Here is a 20,440-nt window from a genome sequence, read left to right as displayed (position 1 = left end):
CTTCAATGTATAGGTCCCAGATATGATTTGAAATGTACATGAGGCTTTAGTAGATATGGATTTTTCTTTGGACAGTCTTCAAGCCAACACTAAAGAACTGGGAATCTTGAAACACCTCAGAATCCAAAATATCTGAAGTTCATTTATCAAAACAAACAACAGCATCACTAAGTCTTGGTAGCTTTGGGAATTTCAAACGTCACCCAGTTCTGAATGCTAGCCATGCTTGCTAAGTTCTTAACTCTTGGAATTCTAGCATTTCTCAAACTGCAGGCCAGATGAATGTATAGGGAGATGGAATCTGCAGTCTTTGAAGAGATAAGCCTTCAAACACTTTGGAGATCTTAGTCGGCCTTGCATGTCTCATGATCCAACAGTGCCCTTCCCTGGTCTGTAGCTTTGAGTTTAAAATCTGTGCTTGGAGACTTAGAACAATTCCATTTACTTTCCATGCTATGCTACAGATTACCAGGGGTTTCATGGGTGAGAGCTGTATATATTGCAGATTTAAACTTCAGTCAGCTAGCTTCTAAATCTCCACCTTGAGAAGTATTTGTAAGGCTCTCTGACAGCTGCAGATCTTGAGTTAGAAAGGATTCTCAAGCTCAACAAAGCATGAGTGCAGACTAATAAAGAAGAAAACCAAAGTCCTAGAGCTTAGTTTAAATTAAAAATATTAAAAGGATCGTTAACAAAATAGTAACACAATAATTAGAAAACTGAAAGTCAAATGGAACTACTCCTAAAGATGCCAAAGATGCCTGTGATTTGTGGCATATGCAATTCATAGCCTGTCATAACCATGGGGGTAGCCTAAATTCCTCCTTACCTGTAAGGGGTTAAGAAGCTCAAGTAACCTGGTTGGCATCTGACCAAAGAACCAATGGGGACAAAAGATACTTTCAAATCTGGTGCAGGGGGAGAGATTTTGTTTTGGGTTCTTTGTTTCTGTGGCTGTTTGCTTTTGGGACTAAGAGGGACTGGACATCAATCCATGTTCTCCAAATCTTTCTAAACAAGTCTCTCTTATTTCAAACTTGTAAGTAACAGCCAGGCAAGGCGTATTAGTTTATCTTTGACAGGTTTCAGAGTAGCAGCCGTGTTAGTCTGTATTTGCAAAAAGAAAAGGAGTACTTGTGGCACCTTAGAGACTAACAAATTTATTTGAGCATAAGCTTTCGTGAGCTCCATCGGATGCCGATGAAGTGAGCTGTAGTTCACGAAAGCTTATGCTCAAATAAATTTGTTAGTCTCTAAGGTGCCACAAGTACTCCTTTTCTTTTTTAGTTTATCTTTGTTTTCTCAACTTGTGAATTTTCCCTTTGCTAGAGGGAGGGTTATCCCTGTTTTGTTGTAACTTTGAAACTAAGGCTAGAGGGGGTTCCTCTGTGCTCTTTGAATTTTCTGCTACTCTGTAAGGTTAACTACCAGCCTAAGTTTACAGAGGTGATTCTTTTTTCCTTTTTCTCTTTAAATAAAATCCTTCTTTTTAAGAACCTGACTGATTTTTCCATTGTTCTAAGACCCAGGGGTTTGGGTCTGTAGTCCCTTTGTAACCAATTGGTGAGGATATATGCTCAAGTCTTCCCCAGGAAAGGGGTGTAGGCTTGGGGGAATATTTTGGGGGGAATAGAACTCCAAGTGGTCCTTTCCCCGATTGTTTGTTAAATCACTTGGTGGTGGCAGCGATGCCAAGGCAAGAAAGGAATCTGTGCCTTGGGGAAGTTTTAACCTAAGCTAGTAAGAATAACTGGGGTGGGGGGTCTTTCATGCAGGTCCCCACATCTGTACCCCAGAGTTCAGAGTGGGGAAAGAACCCTGACATGGCCAAAGCCCAACTTTTTTAGTTTTAGAAATAGGTCTTATTCTAGTAAAGTGTAAATGCAGTTAGGGGCCGAGGCACAAAAGCTTTATATCGGACAAAGTGTTCTAACAAAGATCACTTTCCACAGAGGGTGGAGTGTAATTGGGAAAATGATGCTAATAAAGGCTGTATCAGGTTGGGAGGAAGCTGAAAACAGCATATGTTCCACTATTGTCTCTTATTGATTTTGCTGCCAACATCCCACTTCAACAACATTACAGTTGCATTTCAAGATTCTTAATGGAGGGGTATGGAAAAAAATCAATACGCACAGCCTGCTTCGGCTCCCATCTAAGAGAATGGGAGTTTTGTTATTAACTGCAATGAGAGCAGGACACGGCTCATTCTGTGTCTTTCTACTTCCAACAAGGCTACATCTACTGCTTATTTTGTGTTTTCAGAAGGTGAGCTCCTGCTGTTTAAATAGGGCATTTCAGTGCCAGACTGTAACTCTATGTATTCAAATATGTTGCCCTGCTATATTAAACCTAATGAAAAATTATGGCTTATATCCTGAGCTGTGAAAGTTGCAGTAAAAGGTATAGGATTTGAAATAAATTCTGAGAACAAAACCATTTCTTTTTAGAAAATATGTTCATGAAGATATAAAGCAAATAAAAACATTTTAATTTGACATTTACTCTTGTAAAAATGTTCTCTTGTTACTTTTAACTTGCACCAACTATAGCTTTACTAATAAATTAACAGAAAAACCTTAAAAGAGAATTCATGAAAAGACATAAATGATTTTCGTTTATTTGGGACACCCACAAAATCTCTTTTCTACTATTTTTGAATGCAATTTTGCAAAAAGTGAAATATCCTAATATTGGTTCAGGAAATTATATTAACTCTTTTCATTCCAGCATTGTGCTGTTAATTTTGCTCCAGCACAATCTGAAAATTTATTTTAACATGCTGTCAAAATTAGACACTAAGGTTGTCAATAAAATGACACTAAAATAAATGTAAATTTGGATTGCTGTCATAAGTGGCTGTTTGGTTTTGTGAAGATGTTAGGTTGCTATAGCATTTTCCATAGCAATTTTGCATCTTATTACATAAATAATCCCTCAGTGTCCTTAAAGCTTCCTAAACAACAGGATTAAATCTATTCTCATATGTAATGATCCTGCATCAAACCTTATCAGTATGAAATACCCAGAAAACATAATAAAACGTAATCTAGATAATAGCCTTTCTGGCAGTTGAAAGGCATCAAAGCACCACAGACTTTACCACACTGCAGATTTCAGTTAACTGGTCATTTTCTCCAAATCCTTATTAGGTAAATATTTTTGAAAGTTATGCTTTCTTTTAAAAACAAAAGTATGGCTATTAACCCCTTCATTGATGTGTTGTACTATAGCAGAATGTGGCTCTGGTCCTGGGCTGAGGAAATGTTAATGTTGCAGAGGAACATACCTGATACATGGAACAGGACATTTGTTATGTTTTATCAAAAAACAAACAAAAAACATGCAGGTTTGGCAATCTCCTCTGGCCCTGATGCAGCAAAATACATATGCAGGCCTAACTCTAAGCATGGGAACGGTTCTATTGAAGTTAATGGGACTGCTCACATGCTTCAAGTTAGACGTGTGCTTAGAGACTTTCCTGAGTCAGGGCTTGTTTTTGTAAATGCTGTGGAAAAATGCAATATATATCAGTGTACAAAATCCTGTTAGAAAGCCCAGGTTTTGGTCTGCCTGATGAGTGGACCGAGCTCAGCTCCCAACTGGCATGCTGGGAAAAATACATATACAGACTTATTACCTGATAGAGGGAGTGAATATCTTGTCTTGCTCTCTTGTGATCATCTCTGATGGTCCCCTGGAGCACAAAGTCTCTAGTGGAAATTGTGTCCAGACTTTTTCCCCTCAAGAGAAAGCTGTTTTGATATACACTTTTTGTGGGATAAATCCTCATCTATAATAAAGTACCTTTGCCTTGCTCCAAGAGCATAAAGAGGTATAAATTTCCCTTGTCCCCTATCCCCCGAGAACTTGGGGATTACCCTGATGTGCCTACAATTTAGTCCTTTATATTTCAAATATTGTTTTCTGTGCTGTTGCGTCAAAACCCCTTGGTAGAGTGAAAGAGGCAGGGTTTTTTTACTAAATTCTATCTTCCTCCTCACATGCATATTAATTTATTATTTAGGGTTGCTTGTAAGTTTGGGTTGTTGATTACATAGAAATTTTATTGATTTATGTGAAGAAAAAAGGGCACTGACCCATTCATCTAAGGGTAATAAATGAGAACATTTACATGGTCTTTGTCAAAAGATATAAAGAAAGAAAAAGATAGATTTTATGAAAACAATACTATTACTCTAACATTTGACCTAACAGTGGAAAGCAAGGAAACCAACAAGCAATAATAAAACAAACAAGTCAAAAATTGATGGTCTCAAGTAAAACCAAAATATCTGATTTACAAGAAAATGAAGGGAGAAACATCCAGTCCTTAGAAGTAGAATGAAGAGGGAAAAAGCAAAAGGTTTTGAGAGGGGGAAGTCGGAAAAATAAAGTAAGAACAGAAATAAGTTCCAAAATGTCACGCCTAAGAGATTTAGGTCTTGTTAATATTCACAATTGCACCAGTTTATCTACTCAACATTTTGCACCCATTTAACTAAATCAACTTAAAATCAGACCTTTTGTTAAACTTGTGCGACTGTGGATACAGACAAGGCCTGAGAAATGGCAAGAGAAGATTGAATCATGGCAAGAAGAATCAACATCAGCCAGGTCACTTCTGCATTTTGGGGGGCTTTCCTTGATGATTTCTCATCCAAGTAGAGATCAGGCCTGCAATTTGTGAGATTTATGGAGAAGCCTAATTTATCCCGGGTGTAGTATTATTTGCATAGGGTGTGATTTTCAAACACTGACTAAGTCACATAGGTGGTTTTGAAAATCCCATCCTAGAGGCCAAAACTGCACTGACTTTGGAAAGTTGTATCTATATTATGTGCATAAACTATGTACCCCAAACACATAATTACATACACAATTTACAGTTGCTTAATTTGCTATTGTGCATGAAACTGCCTGTCCTACATGTACAACTATATGTCATGCATATGTCAAGTACAAGGGAGACAGAACTTTTTATTACTTTTATTGCAGTAGTTCCTAGAGGCCCAAAGTCCTTACTGTACATATAAATATAGTCAGAGACAATCCTTACATCAAACAACTTACAATCTAAATGGCGAGACAGACAATGGGTAGACAAAAGGAAGCACTATTACCCCCATTTTAAAGATGGGGCACTGAGACACAGAGTGATAAGTGATTTGTCTGAGATCACACAGGTATTTTGTGGCAGAGCTGGAATATCACCCGGATTTCCTGAGTCCAGGTCAAATGCCCTAACCACAGGACTACGGTTGCCAACTTTCTAATCGCACAAAACCGAACACCCCAGCCCCACCCCTGCCCCACCCCTTCCCTGAGGTCCCGCCCCTGCTCACTACATTCCCCCTCCCTTGGTGGCTTGCTCTCACCCACCCTCACTCACTTTCACAGGGGCTTTGGGTGTGGGAAGGGGTGAGGGCTCTGGGATGGGGCTGGGGCTGGGCATGAGGGTTCTGGGTGTGGGAGGGGGCTCTGGGATGGGGGTGCGGGCTCTGGGCTAGGGCTGGGGATTGACGGGTTTGAGGTGCAGGAGGGGGCTCTAGGTTGGAGGGGGCTCAGGGCTGGCAGTTGGGGTGAGGGTATGTGTAAGGGCTCCGGGATGGGGATGCAGCTCTGGGCTAGGGATGAAGGGTTTGAAGTGCAGGAGGGGGCTCCAGGTTTGGGGGGGCTGAGGGCTGGGACAGGAGGTTGGGGTGTAGTGGGGGAGGGCTCTGGGCTGGGGCCAGGGATGAGGGTTTTGGGGTTAAGGAGGGGGCTCCAGGTTTGGGGGGCTGAGGGTTGGGGCAGGAGGTTGGGGTGCGGCTCCCGGTCAGTGGTGCGGCAGAGGGGGCAAAGGCAGGCTGCCTGCCTATCCTGACACTGCGTTGAGCACACTGGAAGTGGCCAGCAGCTCCAGTGCAGATGCGCGGGGGGGTGGGGGAGGAGGCTCCACTTGCGCTTCTCTCGCCTGCAGGCACCTCTCCCAGCTCCCACTGGCCAGTGCAGAGCCGGTGCTCAGGATGGGGGCAGCGCATGGAGCCCTCTGCTTAGGAGCCAGACCCACTGGCCGCTTCCGGGGCACAGTGTGGTGCCCCAGTACTGGTAGGGACTAGCCTGCCTTAGCGTTGCAGCACCACCAACCGGACCTTTAACAGTCCGGTCGGTGGTGCTGACCGGAGCCACCATGGTCCTTTTTCAACAACTGGACACCTGGTCACCTTACACAGGACCATCCATCCAGTGGCCTTTTGAAGGTAAGTGTCTTTTCACTTTTATGTCTGCCTGAAAAACTCTCTCCCTCATTGGAGTTGCAGTCAATAGAATTAATAGCACATAATCATGATCTGTTGTCTTTGGAACAGCATAGCACCTGTTTCCCTTAAAGGAAAAGTATTGATATCTCCTAAGGATACAGGAAACTTTTTTGTTATCTCTGCAGGATGCAGCTTCACTTCAATAATTCTTAAAATTACTTCTGAGACTTTTACTTTTGAGTCTCTGCTCCCAATGCCAGCAGGCGGGAGACCAACCATCCATAAATTCCAATTGTTCTAAAATTTTTCCTCTATTCTCTAGCCTCCTGTGCAGGGTGCCATTTTTCTGAATTAATGCTTCAATAACTGCACCTTGACTTTCAAATGTATTAATGAAGTCAGTTGCCAATTTTTTAGCAATCTCTTAGTTTTACCTCAGCAAACTTCTATTTCCCTTCAAGCTCCAAAATACACAATGCAAATAAGCCAATGTTTACATCTAAAGATTGACTTGTGGAAAACAGGGCTCTAAAGAAATGGCTGCAAACTGTGGGTCAGATTCACTGGGTGGTGTCTCTTGGAGTTCACCATCAGTCCCATGCTGTGGGTCCAATCTGAGAGGGATGGAGAATACAACAAGGTGACCAAGACTCTAAACTCTGCCATGGGGCCTGAAGACATCAGGCAGCCCCACAGAGTGGGCATGGCTGGCCAGGAATGAAACAAAGCCAAGCCATCTGTGCTAGTTCAATATATCTCCTGCGTAGACTTCAGTGGCAAGTTTCTGATGGAGCCTCAGCAGCAGTTTAAAAATTCCTCTCTGCTGGTGGAGGACATTACTGCAGTTTGCCCTGTCCCTGGAGGTGTAGGGGATGTAACCTGTATAACCTCATGCTCATGTGAGCAGGGTCTTAATGCCTCAAGCCCATAAAATGTGATGTCTCGGTACAACACTGCTGTGAGTTAGGCTGTGTTTGCTCAGAATGCTGTGTCTCTGCATTGCAGCATGGTCTGGAGGAATGAGTACATGGCTGGGAGTCAGGAGTCCCTGAGTTATAAGCCTGGCTTTGCCACTGATGCACAGTGTGGCCACGGTTTTAAGATAAAGAATTTCTGACATCAATAAATTAGGGAAATGAACAGTGAGAAAATCAATAGGCTTGTGGGTAAAAGAAGTAAATTTAAGCATAAAATTCAACAATGTACTTTGTACTGAGGCACTATTAAGCTGCACTGTATACCCTTAAGAAACAAACCTGAATCCACCAAAACACGCAGTGATTAGTGCAATTTGTAATTTGCAACAAATTCGTGGCTGGCTTGAAGACCTGACCATGATTCCCAAAGCAAACACCTCGCTGCCAGACGTTTCACCATCTGCTCCATAGTGCACAAAATCCACAGCCTCCAAGAGCCTGGCATTAGCGTAGTGCCACTTTGAAACTTAAACTTGATCAGGCTTCAGACTACACCTGACAGATGAGGACTCTTGCACCTCCCTGTTCTTAACATGGGGCTGGAATTCACCCCTCTTCATCTCAATAGACTTAAGTATTGACATGACACAAACTAATACTTAAGTCTATTTCATCTCAATAAACTTAAGTATTGACATGAAAGATCCCACAAATATAGCCGTTTCATTCTAATCAATCTAGATGTTAGGGACGTATGTGGCACTCATCACCATAGTACCTAAATGCTCGTGGATGCCAAGTTATTTTTGCACAAGGAGAATGATAGTACTTGATTAAGCAGATGAAATGGTTTCAGAGGATTGCTGAAATTGTAACTTTAACTGTAGTAGTGAGAACATTTAGTAAAAAATTCCAGCACCTGAATTCACTGGGAGGCAAGATTTTTTATATAAGGGCTGACTAGAACCCTTAGTCTATTATTAGTTTTCTTAAAGGTTTATTTGAATACGGTGCTCTTAAATTGAATAGAGATTGAATCATTCATCTTTTGCTCATTCTTGCACTGTCCTACCCTTCATGAAAATTATATACTTTTACTATGCTACAGATACACAAGGATTTAACAGTGAGGAACATGTCAAAGTTTGCTTACTGAACAAAGGTGTCCCTTTGCAGTATAAAGATTTTTTTATCTCTGTAGAATAGACCATGTAAATAGATAAGAGAAGAAAAAAAGTTGGGTCAGGAATGACATATTCAAGCAAAAAAATAAAAAACAAAAACAAAAAACCTGAAATCTACAGCAAAGGAGGGTGAGGATCCTGACTAATAGAAAAGGGTGAACAGTCAACAAGCAGAGTCTGATTCTCCTCTCAGACAAGTTTTATACTAGAGTAAGTTCATTGGTTTTGAATAGTAACACAACTTAGTAACTCCTCTCATAAGTGAGAGGAGATTCAAAACATTGATTTTAAAGTCTAATCTTGGAAAAAGAAAATGGTAAAATCTAGTTTTGTTATTGGGTGATTCTTCATAGAGAACAGGCTCGATCAACTACATACTGGGATAAATTGAACCCTGGTGTAACTCTGCTGAAGTCAAGAGAGCTACACTAGTGATGGCTTTGGATGGCCACTGTATTTGATTTATACCACTGAATTTGCACTTTGTATGTAATGTATTAGAAAAATTGTTAATGATATTATGAATGTGAATGATCTGTCCAAGACAATAATAAGAGACCAATTCAAATCAATTAAAATAGCAGGGGAGGGAGAATCACAGAAATCTCTGTTTTTTGTCTAAAAATAAACAAAACAAACCTACTGAAAAATATATCTTTTCACTACAGGAAAAACCCCACATATTTTCTACTGGTTAATATGATGCACAATGGCTGAACTGTACCACAACCTAAGCATTTATTTGTTAAAACACAATGAAATATTAAGTATGACTGTTCATAGTATAATTATTTTTCTTGAGTCCAGTGAGTTGGCATTGCTCACCTTTTTTGGTTATTGTTAATTATAATTATTTATCTCCATAAGCCTGGACATGCCAAGGCAAATGATTATATGTTCATAAGAATCTGTGATTGCCAGCAATACTATGCCCACAGAGCCACCGTGTCAGCTCCAATCACTCTACTAATGAATACTAGAAAACTCAATCCCATACAATTATCTTAAGCAGAAATTAAAGCTGCTCACAGGAGGGTTTATTATAGCCATCTATCTTTCTGAAAACCATTTTTTCCTGTAGTAGAAGTGCCCTTTTCCTGTTCATAGTGAAAGTTTCTTTCCAGAATGGTATCCTACTTTTCAGTCTTTATTTCTGGAGATCTTTAACCTCCCACAGCCACTGGCACCTGTGCGGTAACCACTTTTCTCTTGCATATCTGTAAGCACACATATGTGTATACATGCACAGACATAGGACCCCATTCATGATGGGAGAAATGGGGTCAGGTCATAGAATCTGGAACCTGTGTGCAGACGTTTAGGTCAAATGTGTCATTGTTAACGTCTTGAGTTTGTACATATAACTTGCCCCATCTTTGCCCATATACCTCATCTCTGTCTGGCAATGAAGCTTCATCTAGGCCTTCTGCAAGGCTTTCCTTCTTGATGCTGACTAACACAGGGCTCAACCCTTGTCAGCCCCTCACAACTCTCATAACCCATTGCTGACATGAAGATCAAGAAATCAAAGAAAGGATTCAAACCAAGGTATTCCCTTCCGTAGTGCATACCAGTTACTCAGAAGTCATTGAGTCAGCCCAATATCCACCTCCTGAATTGTTTATACTGGGATTGCTGAAATATATCAAGTGTACTTGCTCTTCTTTTCATGATAGGCAAGAGTATCAATTAATGCATATCTAGTGCCACACTTTGAAATGTGTGTCTTTAAGAGTTAATTCCATGGAAAATTCGGATAATATACATGAAAATATATTTGCTGAAAAGAAAAGGTGAGGTTCAAAGACTATTGAATGAAACACAATTTCAGCTGCTTTTATTTAAATATGACATTATTACTATCCTGGAATGAAATACAGTTTTGGAAGATGAGAAGAACCTTATTGAAAGACCCAAAATGGAAGCAACTATGGAAAGAACTGGAGCATTCTGATGAGTATGTTTCTTGGAAGGTGACAGAAGCACTATAGATACAAGTGAGAGTCATACAAAGACAAAATGTAAGGATAATTAAATTAAAAGTAGATATTCTATGTTATATAACTATTTTCTATCACTCATCTTCGTTTTGAAACGAACAGTTTGACATCTGATAGGATATTGTGAAGGGTTTCAACTTTACCTGATTCATCTATTCTCAGCTTTTTGCTGGGATTGTCACCGCTGTCATCATCAGACATTTCCATCTCCTCTTCACGGCGGATCCCCATGAGCTGTTCGCTGTGAGCATTCCGGAGTTCCTAAAACCCAAGATGACCCTGGATCAGTATTGACTTCCATGAACTGATCTCTCTATTTCTAAACAACCAATTTAAATGTTATATTCTGATATTTTAAAAAATACATATAAATAACCCATGAATATTAGTACAGAATCAGCACAAGATTCAGAGTTAGAAGGGCTCAAATTGAAGGGAATGGAGTTCTTTGTGTTAAAATATTTTAAATAACTGAATATGTCAAATATACCACTGGGAAAAAAACAACCGAGAAGATGAGTTCCCCTTGTTAAATTACTACCAGTCCTACCCAGGCAGATATATTTCAGTAATGGCAACACTTAATACTGCATGTAAAATGGATGTATAAAGGTGCTATCAAGTTGTCTAAAAAAATACTAAGCTTTAACTCTCATAAGCCCTAGATTTCTATGCCTGCACCACGGTAAACCCAATTTCCACAAATTTTAAATTCTCAGCATAGAAACATCTTTTTTGGTAACATCTGCATCTTGATATAAAACAAATGACAGCTAACAGCCTATTCTAAAAAAAAACCCTGAAAGGGCAGACAGGCAGGGAGCCTGTATGTATGTAACTAAGTAAGTGATCAGCAAGCATGTGGGCTTTATGAAAGTCCAGAGTGTCTTTGTCCTCAAAAGATAAAACAGGACAATATTGGTGTAATGACTGGCTTTTGAATGGTTGCAGCACAGAGAAGACTGAGAGAATTCTATTTTGTCCTAATAATACTGTCAGGTGTAACACAGGGATGTGGCACGGTGATTAGTGTAGAGCTTTTCAGTCGGCAGACAGCTAATTTTTCTATCGACAAAGAGCCCAATTCCCAAAGAGATGGTTTGAAATCTTTGAAATAAGGAAAAGTCAATGGAAGGAATAAATAGTGCTGAAGGTTCCAACTATTTACCCATGTAATTAACAACAAACTCTCATAGTGGGAGGGAGAAAAAAAAGGAGGGTGTTTCCTTGGGGCTGTGCCTAGAGTTCATCAGTAAATGTCATACACTATAATAAAGGTATATGTATCTGTTAATCACTGCAAAGGCAGAGAGGCTAATTAATGGGTGTTTTACACGGGAATCATTTGAAATTCAGAAAAATGACTAAAATGGTAAATTGAAAACCAGTATTGAATGAATTAATTGCATTTAAGACAGAAATTCATAAAGCACTTTGTAATTCCATATTGAAAAGAGCCACAAACACTCTTTACTGGAGAGTATGCTTTATCTTCTTAGAAACCAAATGATTAATGTATTTTAGACTGTAAATGTCCCAGGAGCATCTATTTCAAAACTGTCTTTAGCAGCCAAACAATAATCTTCTCTGGGAACCTCAAAGAGGTCCCTTTTTTCTTTTTGTTGCCAGAAAAGCACACATAGTGAGGAGAGGTGACAAGGGAAATGTAAGCACCTTAGCAAAGAAGGGATAATCAAATAATATGATTTGAATCAAGAGAGCTATTTGTTGACATATGCATAGTATTTTACAACTGAGAAATAGGAGTTGTCCATACACATTGCCCTCAACCAGAGATTTCAGAACCTCTTAAGTTATTTTTGATTGTTTTCTTTCTCCAGAAAGAAAAAAAGAGCAACAACTTTCAAATAAGCAAAGATGTTTTGTGAATTAACATTTATGGAAAGTCCTACTTTTAGGCATTTTACTTTAAATAAATTTAAAAGCCAGCAAATGAATGATATGATGTGTCCCCGCATGAAAAGTTAGTTTAAGAAGGGATCATTTAAATCTGCTTCTGTACCAGATGACTGGAGGATAGCTAAAGTGACACCATTTTTAAAAGAGGGCTCCAGAGGTGATCCAGTAGCAATTACAGGCCAGTAAGCCTAACTTTAGTACCAGGAAAACTAGCTGAAACCATAGGAAAGAACAGAATTACTAGGTACATAGATGAACATGATCTGTTGGGGAGGAGTCAACATGACTTTTGTAATGGAAAATCATGCCTCACCAATCTATTACAATTCTTTGAGGGGGTCAATCAACATGTGGGCAAGGGTGATCCAGTGGATAAAGTGTACCTGCACTTCCAGGAAGCCTTTGACAAGGTCCCTCACCAAAGGTTCTTAAGCAAAGTAAGTAGTCATGGGATAAGAGGGAAGGTCCTCTCGTGGCTCAGTAATTGGTTAAAAGAGAGGAAATAAAGGGTAGGAATAAATGGTCAGTTTTCAGAATGGAGAAAGGTAATTAGTGCTGTCCCCCAGGGGTCTGTACTGGGACCAGTACTATTCAACATATTCATAAATGATCTGTAAACAGTGAAGTGGCAAAATTTTCAGACGACATAAAATTACTCAAGCTAGTTAAGTCCAAAATAGACTGTGAAGAATTACAAAGGGATCTCACAAAACTGGGTGTCTGGGCAACAAAATGGCAGATGAAATTCAATGTTGATAAATGCAAAACAATGCACATTGGAAAAGCTATCCCAACTATACATACAAGATGGTGGGATTTAAATTAGCTGTTATCATTCAAGAGAGAGATCTTGGCGTTACTGTGGATAATTCTCTAAAAACCTCTGCTCAATGTGCAGCGGCAGTCAAAAAAACCTAACAGAATGTTAGGAACCATTAAGAAAGGGATAGATAATAAAACAGAAAATGTCATAATGCCACTATATAAATCTATGGTAAGCCCTCATCTTGAATACTGTGTGCAGTTCTGGTCACCCCATATTAAAAAAAGATATATTAGAATTAGAAAAGGTACAGAGAAGGGTAACAAAATGATTAAAGGTATGAAACAGCTTCCATATGAGGAGAGATTAAAAAGACTGGCACTTTTCAACTTGGAAAAGAGATGACTAAGGGGAATATGATAGAGTTCTACAAAATCATGAATGGTGTGGAGAAAGTGGACAATGAAGTGTTATTTACTCCTTCACATAACACAAGAACCAGGGGTAACCCAATGAAATTAATAGGTAGCAGGTTTAAAACAATCAAAAAGAAGTACTTCTCACAATGTACAGTCAACCTGTGGAACAAGTTGCGAGGGGATGTTGTGAAGGTCAAAACCATAACGGAGTTAAAAAAAGGATTAGATAAATTCATGGAGGATAGGTCCATTAATGGGGATTAGCCAGGATGATCAGTGATGCAACCCTATACTCTGGGTATCCCTAGCTTCTGACCTCCAGAAGCTGGGAGTGGATGTCAGAGATGGACAATTTGATGATTGCCTCTGAAGCATCTGGTACTGACAGTGTCAGAAGACAGGATACTGGGCTATATGGACCATTGGTCTGACCCAGTATGGCCATTCTTATTTTCTTTTTACTTTAACATAGTTGAAATAAACTAACAGAAAACCACTTTTCACATCTCCCTAAAAGACAAGAAAGAAAACACCCACATCCCCAACTTCCAGTTAAACAAAGACTTTATTTGCCACCCACTTGAATTATTTATGAACGAAATGCAAAATACAGCTTTTAACAATAAATTATTCTAACATTTTATTTTAAGTATCCCATTATTGTGAAGTCATTTGGTATTCGCCATAATAGCACTGATAATAAAAATTCATTTGGTATTCATGTGGATGTTACATCTAGTGCCATTGGTATTCAACTGTAATTTAGCATTAGTTAATGGGCACTTAAAACACAACCCAAATGATTTATATCACAGCACTTAAGTGTTTCTCAAACTAAGTGTGCAACACTTATTTTACAAGTGTACTACAAAATAATTAAATAAGTTCATCTTACCTTCTATAGTTTTTGCTTTGAGACAGGAAAATCATTTAGAGGACTGTAATGTTAACAATTAACATACTGTACTACAGGAATAAGTAACTGTATGTAAATTACTTTTATATAAAAAAGAAAGAAAACAAAGACAGCGGTACTTACTTTTAAATTGCGGGTTCATAGCGTATATACTGAATTAAAATCGAAAGCTGGATGACCAATAACACAAAACAGGACTACTACTTTCTTTGCTGACACTCGTGTAAAGGAAAGTGGAATCCCAGATCTCTTTTCTCATTTTCTTTGCTCATGCTTATGACAGTCACACATGCATGGACTTGGATAGTCACCCTAATGTGTACTATTATTACATTTATACTGCTGTGTTTGCCAGCCATGAACTTAGAGTCAATACAAGCGATTGATTTGTTTTTTAAAGATGGACATAAAATAGATGGGAAAGAGTACCTCCCGTCTCTGGACTGAATACACTTTACTGATTATTAAGAAAAGAAATCTTTATTTTATTTTCCACAAAGTCATATTGCTATGGCCATATAATGATACAACCAGAACAAATATCTATAATATATATCTGTTTTATTTACCAAATCTCAGTGCCTTCCTAAAAATGTATCGTTTAGTATGAGAAAGACTTAATTCTAAAATGTATTTATTTTAAATATCTTTGCTAATTTCTCCATTTCTTTTCATTATTTCAGAGTGGTAAACATATTCCTCCAATGATTTCCCATTTCTTGTAAAAGAAAAATAAAAACACATTGCTCTCCAACTTAGTGTTATTTAACAACATTTATTGTAATGGGAGCAATGGGAGCAATACATACTGTAAATGAGATAGTATAATGGCTAGCTGATTAACTGCTAAAACTACAGCTGTAAATATTGCTGAATGCTGTATGTCCAGCTACAGTCACACTTGTTCTGTGTCAATCCAGCTGTGAGATGATGGATAAAAAGTAATAATAAAATCACCAACCTCAGAATGCTTTCGCCAAATGTCTATGTTCTTTCGCTGAGCTTTCGAGAAATGGTCCCAAGCTTTTTGTCTGGTAGAAGCGTTGAAAACGGCCACAATCTGCTCAACTTTGGTGAACAAGGAAGTCAAACAAGACAAGCAATTTATGTTGTGATCACTATAGAGAAGCAAAGCAAAGACACTAGGAGTCTATGGATGATGTCATTACTGAAATAACATCATCAATATCCATCCAATCATGTGTCTTTTGTACTTACATTTTATCAATGTTGGAGATGTCTCCCTTCAAGTCTGTCTCCATAACTTTAGTCTATACAATCTACAAACATATACTGAAGAATTTGCATGCAGTTGCCTCTTGTGCATAATTTGTGTGCTGTGTGTATGTCCATATAAATGTTGGTGGAGGGGGATTGTGTGGAGGAGGAAGACGTGTTAGAGGCAAGGTGTGAGGTGGGCCCCCACTCTAATGACATTATCCCAAAGAGGGCCCGTGAAGCTAGAACTTTGTACTAAACCAGACCAACAGCTGAGCTGTTGTGCTGGTCTGTCAGTTTAACGTGAATAAGCACCATTTTGTAGTGAAGTTCTCTATGATTTATCTCTCTGGATTCGTTGGCTAAACTAGCATTATCTGTTTTGTAAAGCTACCATGTTCTGTCTTTAAAGCCTACTAGAATCAAGGAAAGGATGGTGGAACTCTGCTCATGTCCCACTTCCTGCGCCACCTGAGCTGGTAGCTCCATATCTTACCTCACCCACATACTTAGTTGCTGTTTTCCTCTCCCCTGGTGATTCATTTCAAATCGTGGGACTTTAAGGCTATGTCTACACTAGAAACATTACAGTGGCATTGCGGCAGTGCTGCATCTGCAGTGCTGTTGTGGGGACACTTACTACAGCGATGGGAGGGGTTCTTCCGTTGCTGTAGTAAATCCACCTCTCCAAGAGGCGGTAGCTAGGTGGATGGAAGAATTCTTCCATCAACCTGGTGCTGTCTACACTGGGGCTTAGATTGGCTTAATGATGTCTCTTCAGGGGTGTGAATTTTTCACACTCCTCAGCAATGTAGCAGGTTGACCTAACTTTCTAGTGTAAACTAGACCTCAGCCTTGGAGAATACAGTATAGCCAATTCTGCATTGGCTTCCCTAGAATGGGCTAGACAATTTAATAGGTTGTTTTCATTTCTGACTTCTATGATGTCAAACCAATGTATAAGGCCATGGATGTTTCTGCTAAAATGATCAACAGTGAAACAGTTAGCAATATTGGTATTTAAACTTTCATCCTCAGACTCAAGAGTTAATCACACAGACAAACGGCTTGCTTCTCTTTGCACTATTGTTCCAAGCTATTTCCAGATTCAGGAAGACAACACTAGGTTGAGTCACATGAGGAAGCTTTTCTTTAAAACCACCAAGGCTGGTTAATTAACTGCTAAAAGTACAGCAATAAATATGTTTAATGAAATTTTAAACTCTGCTTAAACTAGATAGGCTGTTTAAGGAGTACTGGAATGGCATTCTGGTTCAAGTTCTGACTGGAGTCACAATAATTTCAGCATATTAACACTTGCTTGGCTCCAAAGGTAGAGTTATATAGGAATGGAATTAAAATGTATATATTTATTAAATTAATTTAAAAAGATTAGTGTACCCATGATTATATGTATATAAATGAAGGCTAGAATTTAATGGTTATGCTGCATTAGTGACCCCGGTGCACAAAGAATCTGTGTTTAATTAGCAAATGGAAATTCAAGTAGAAAGGATTCACAAAGATATAAGAAATCCTGGTTTACCATTTTCCACTAAAAGGTTTTAATAGGATCATCTGAATTTTGTAGAAACCTTTGAACTTTTAAATGTTTAATTAAAAAGTTCTTTCTACAGGTGCTAACATCTATCAGAAATCTTTATCTGATCATTTCAGAGGCTCTCTTCAGTGAAAACTCAAGGCAGAAAGAGGTCACAGAGATTTCCTATCTTTCTTTTATAGGCAAAGTGAAGAGTGTATGGGAGGCCTTCTTCAATGATCAAAATTCTCAGGTGTTCAAGAAATAAATCAATAAAATAAATGTTAAGTGTGCAATAAACTAAAAAAGTCAAGTGGTTATGCACAATATTTTCCAAGCTACAGCTCTGGATATAAATAAAGGGAAAAAACTAGGAGAGAATGCTAAGTGCCCATTATAATTAACATAACAATTAATAATACTTAGCACTCATAGCGCTTTTCATCCGTAGATGTGACAGGAGGACTTTTAAATTTCCTAACATTTATATATTAGCTCTTATAATACTTAGTTATTTTCATTTTTTTAAAATAATTGAATATGGATATGTGGAACCCAATCATGCAGTCTTCACTCTGGCAAAAATCCTATTGACTTTATTTGCCTAAGTCAAGTCTCTGGAAATACAGAGAGGCTCCACTGACTTCAATCGAGCAATGACAGTTTGCACCAGTTGAGGGTCTACCCCTTTAAGTTTCTCAGCTTCAGCTTAGAGTAAACCCATACAGGAGATATCAGGTTCAGAGAACCATATTTGTAAAGATATTTATGTGCCTAAAGGTGCAGATAGGTGCTTAGTGGGGTTTCATAAGTGACTACATGCTTAACTCCCATGGCGCCTAAATACCTTTAAAAATCTGGCCCTCTGAGCCTGACTCTTCCCTATATGAATGTATTCTCTGCCATACAGAGACTACTCAGGGGGGCAGAACATCAGCTGGCGCAAATTGTCATGGTTCCATTGTAGACAATTGGGCCAGTGGAGTTATGACAATTTGCATCAGCTGAGGATCTGCTCCAGAGTTCTCACTTCCAGTTTACTCATCCTTCCTTCAGGGATGAAGTTTGGCCACAAATATCTAAGGCCCTCAACCTTGGTTTGACCCCTGAAGTTCCTGGAGGAACTGTGCCAAGAGGTGCTCCCTGTCTAACTACTGACCCTGGCTCAGCCACTGTGTAACATGGCCAAGGTCCCTACCTGTAAAACGGGGTTAATAATTCTTACCCATCTCTGTAAAGTTCCTTCAGTTCTGAGTGTGAACAGCACTGTAGAGTATAAGTGCTTTGTATTATTATTAAGTATCATTAAATATTCACCAACAAACATCTGTATAAAATTATATAACAAAAATTTCATTAGCCATATGCAAAATTGCTTCTTGTTGAGAGAGAATATAGGTAACTGGCCAAATTTAATTTTAAGAATATCATTGTTCTGGAAGGATGCAAAAACCCCAATACTTTTTGTCCTTCAATATAATTCAGATTTGTTTCCAATTTTCCTAAAAACTCACTCTAAGGCTTTGCGATACTTTGTGTGGTGTGTTTCACACAAAGGATTATTATACTATTGTTTTTCTGCTGAGTTTTAAACCCTGAAAACCAGAGTTGATATGTAGGTGTCAGCTAATGGTTCACAACTGCAACATTACTACAAAATAATTTATAATTGGTGGAAACTTATATTAGGCATATTAAAGAGATACTTACATCATCATTGTTCAATATTTGTTGCCATAAACAAAGCGGGCCAAATTATGATATTCCTCTTAAATGTACAGTATATATATATATATATATGAACTATAAATCTAAGGATGTAGGGACAAAGAGGACTGATCTTAGGGAGAAGTGGAATATTTACAGTAGAAAATATGCCATAACATAGCAAGTTTACTGAATGGAGAAAAGATGGGGGTAAAGGTCTATACAGTTCTGTAAATAGGGAGACTATGGGAGAACATTTGTTTTCCACTATGCACATTAAATACATTCTTTCAACCACCTACACAAGTTAAGGCTGAAATTGCATCTTGAAGTTCCACTGACAAGAACAAGCAACTCAAATTGTGCTTTGCTTGATATTTCATTGATTATTATGCATAAATGAAGATCTTATTCCTTTTATGCAATAAAAATGTACATAGGCAACTGAATGTCTCACAGTACTTTACAATAAAAGGAAACAATGAACTAAATAGAATCCAGCTTGGCCTAAACTCAAAACAAAAAATCAGAACTCATATCATGGACAACTAATTCCAAAATTGAGGGGTATAGAATGAAATGGTCCAAACACGAAACGATTGTAGGTGGAATAATGGAATATGCAGCAATTTATCTTAGAAAGATTTTAAAATGCATGACAAGTGATACTGAAAATAAAAGAAGGATTTCACCCATAAAATTAACGTTGAAAGGAAATTTTACAGTCAACATAAACATGATTTTGGAATAAGGACTCCAAGACAGGAAGAATGTACATAGTTAGCCTGGTCTTAGTCAAAAGCCTGTCTGCTGAGTTCTGAATAAGCTGGAGTCTGCCAATCAATTTGGCAGGGAGCCCAGCAAACAAAGAATTACAGTAGTCAAGGCTTGATGTTATAAATGAATGGCTTAGAATCTCCAGGTCAGCTGTGGATAGAAAAGGGCGTATTTCTGGCAACTGTCCTGGTATGCATTTGGTGACATATTGACTATGTTCCAGCATTGAGTCCAAGACCAAAATTACCCTCGGCAACTTTGCATGTGATGTTGACACAATATTTCAGTTAAGTGGCAAAGGAAAGAAAGATTCAGAATTTTATAATTAATCAGGTCCAAAGAGAAGCATTTGGGTTTCAATGGTATTTACTTTCAGAAAAGAATTTATCTTCTGCACATTAACAGCCAAAAGACAATAGAGCCCATTCACTGTTACCCAAGATACACTGCCAGAGAGGGAGAAACAGATGTGAATGTCATTAGCAGAACAGAGCAGGTAACCTATAAAAGTTAAAAATACCACCCATGAAATGCAAAGCACAGGACTTAGAGTAGCATGTGTTGGAGTTTGCTAATCAATTAGACATGCTATGACAGACCCCATAATGCATTTGTACAACAAAGACCTACATTGTACCGGCTGTGCAATATACTACATCTACCAAGAGTAACCAAACACCATGGTTTGAAAAGAAAATGAGGGCAAAGAGAGAATGACCGTTTGCTACAACTCAGTCAGAAAATAACAGCTTACCAGGGTAAATATACCTCTGTGTGATTGACTGACAAACTTCCTCAGAGTTGCTGCATTTTCTTCAGGTTAGGGCTACTGCATTG

General features: G+C 38.6%; 1 protein-coding gene across 2 annotated transcripts in view; it reads right to left on the bottom strand.

Moving 5' to 3' along the window:
• ENOX1 (ecto-NOX disulfide-thiol exchanger 1) overlaps positions 1-20,440 on the bottom strand; it is a 194,554-nt gene that overhangs the window by 70,799 nt on the left and 103,315 nt on the right. For both annotated transcript variants that reach the window (XM_077811882.1, XM_077811890.1), the window contains exons 6-7: positions 15,323-15,429; positions 10,487-10,604 (exon numbers count right to left, since the gene is read on the bottom strand). In XM_077811882.1, the coding sequence (XP_077668008.1) occupies positions 10,487-10,604; positions 15,323-15,429 (225 nt within the window). The remainder of the gene's footprint in view (positions 1-10,486; positions 10,605-15,322; positions 15,430-20,440) is intronic.

Source organism: Eretmochelys imbricata, chromosome 1, assembly GCF_965152235.1.
Source record: "Eretmochelys imbricata isolate rEreImb1 chromosome 1, rEreImb1.hap1, whole genome shotgun sequence".
NCBI classification, from domain to species: Eukaryota; Metazoa; Chordata; order Testudines; family Cheloniidae; genus Eretmochelys; species Eretmochelys imbricata.
The sequence above is the reverse complement of the archived record's forward strand: the minus strand, read 5'-3'. Positions and strand labels throughout refer to the sequence as shown.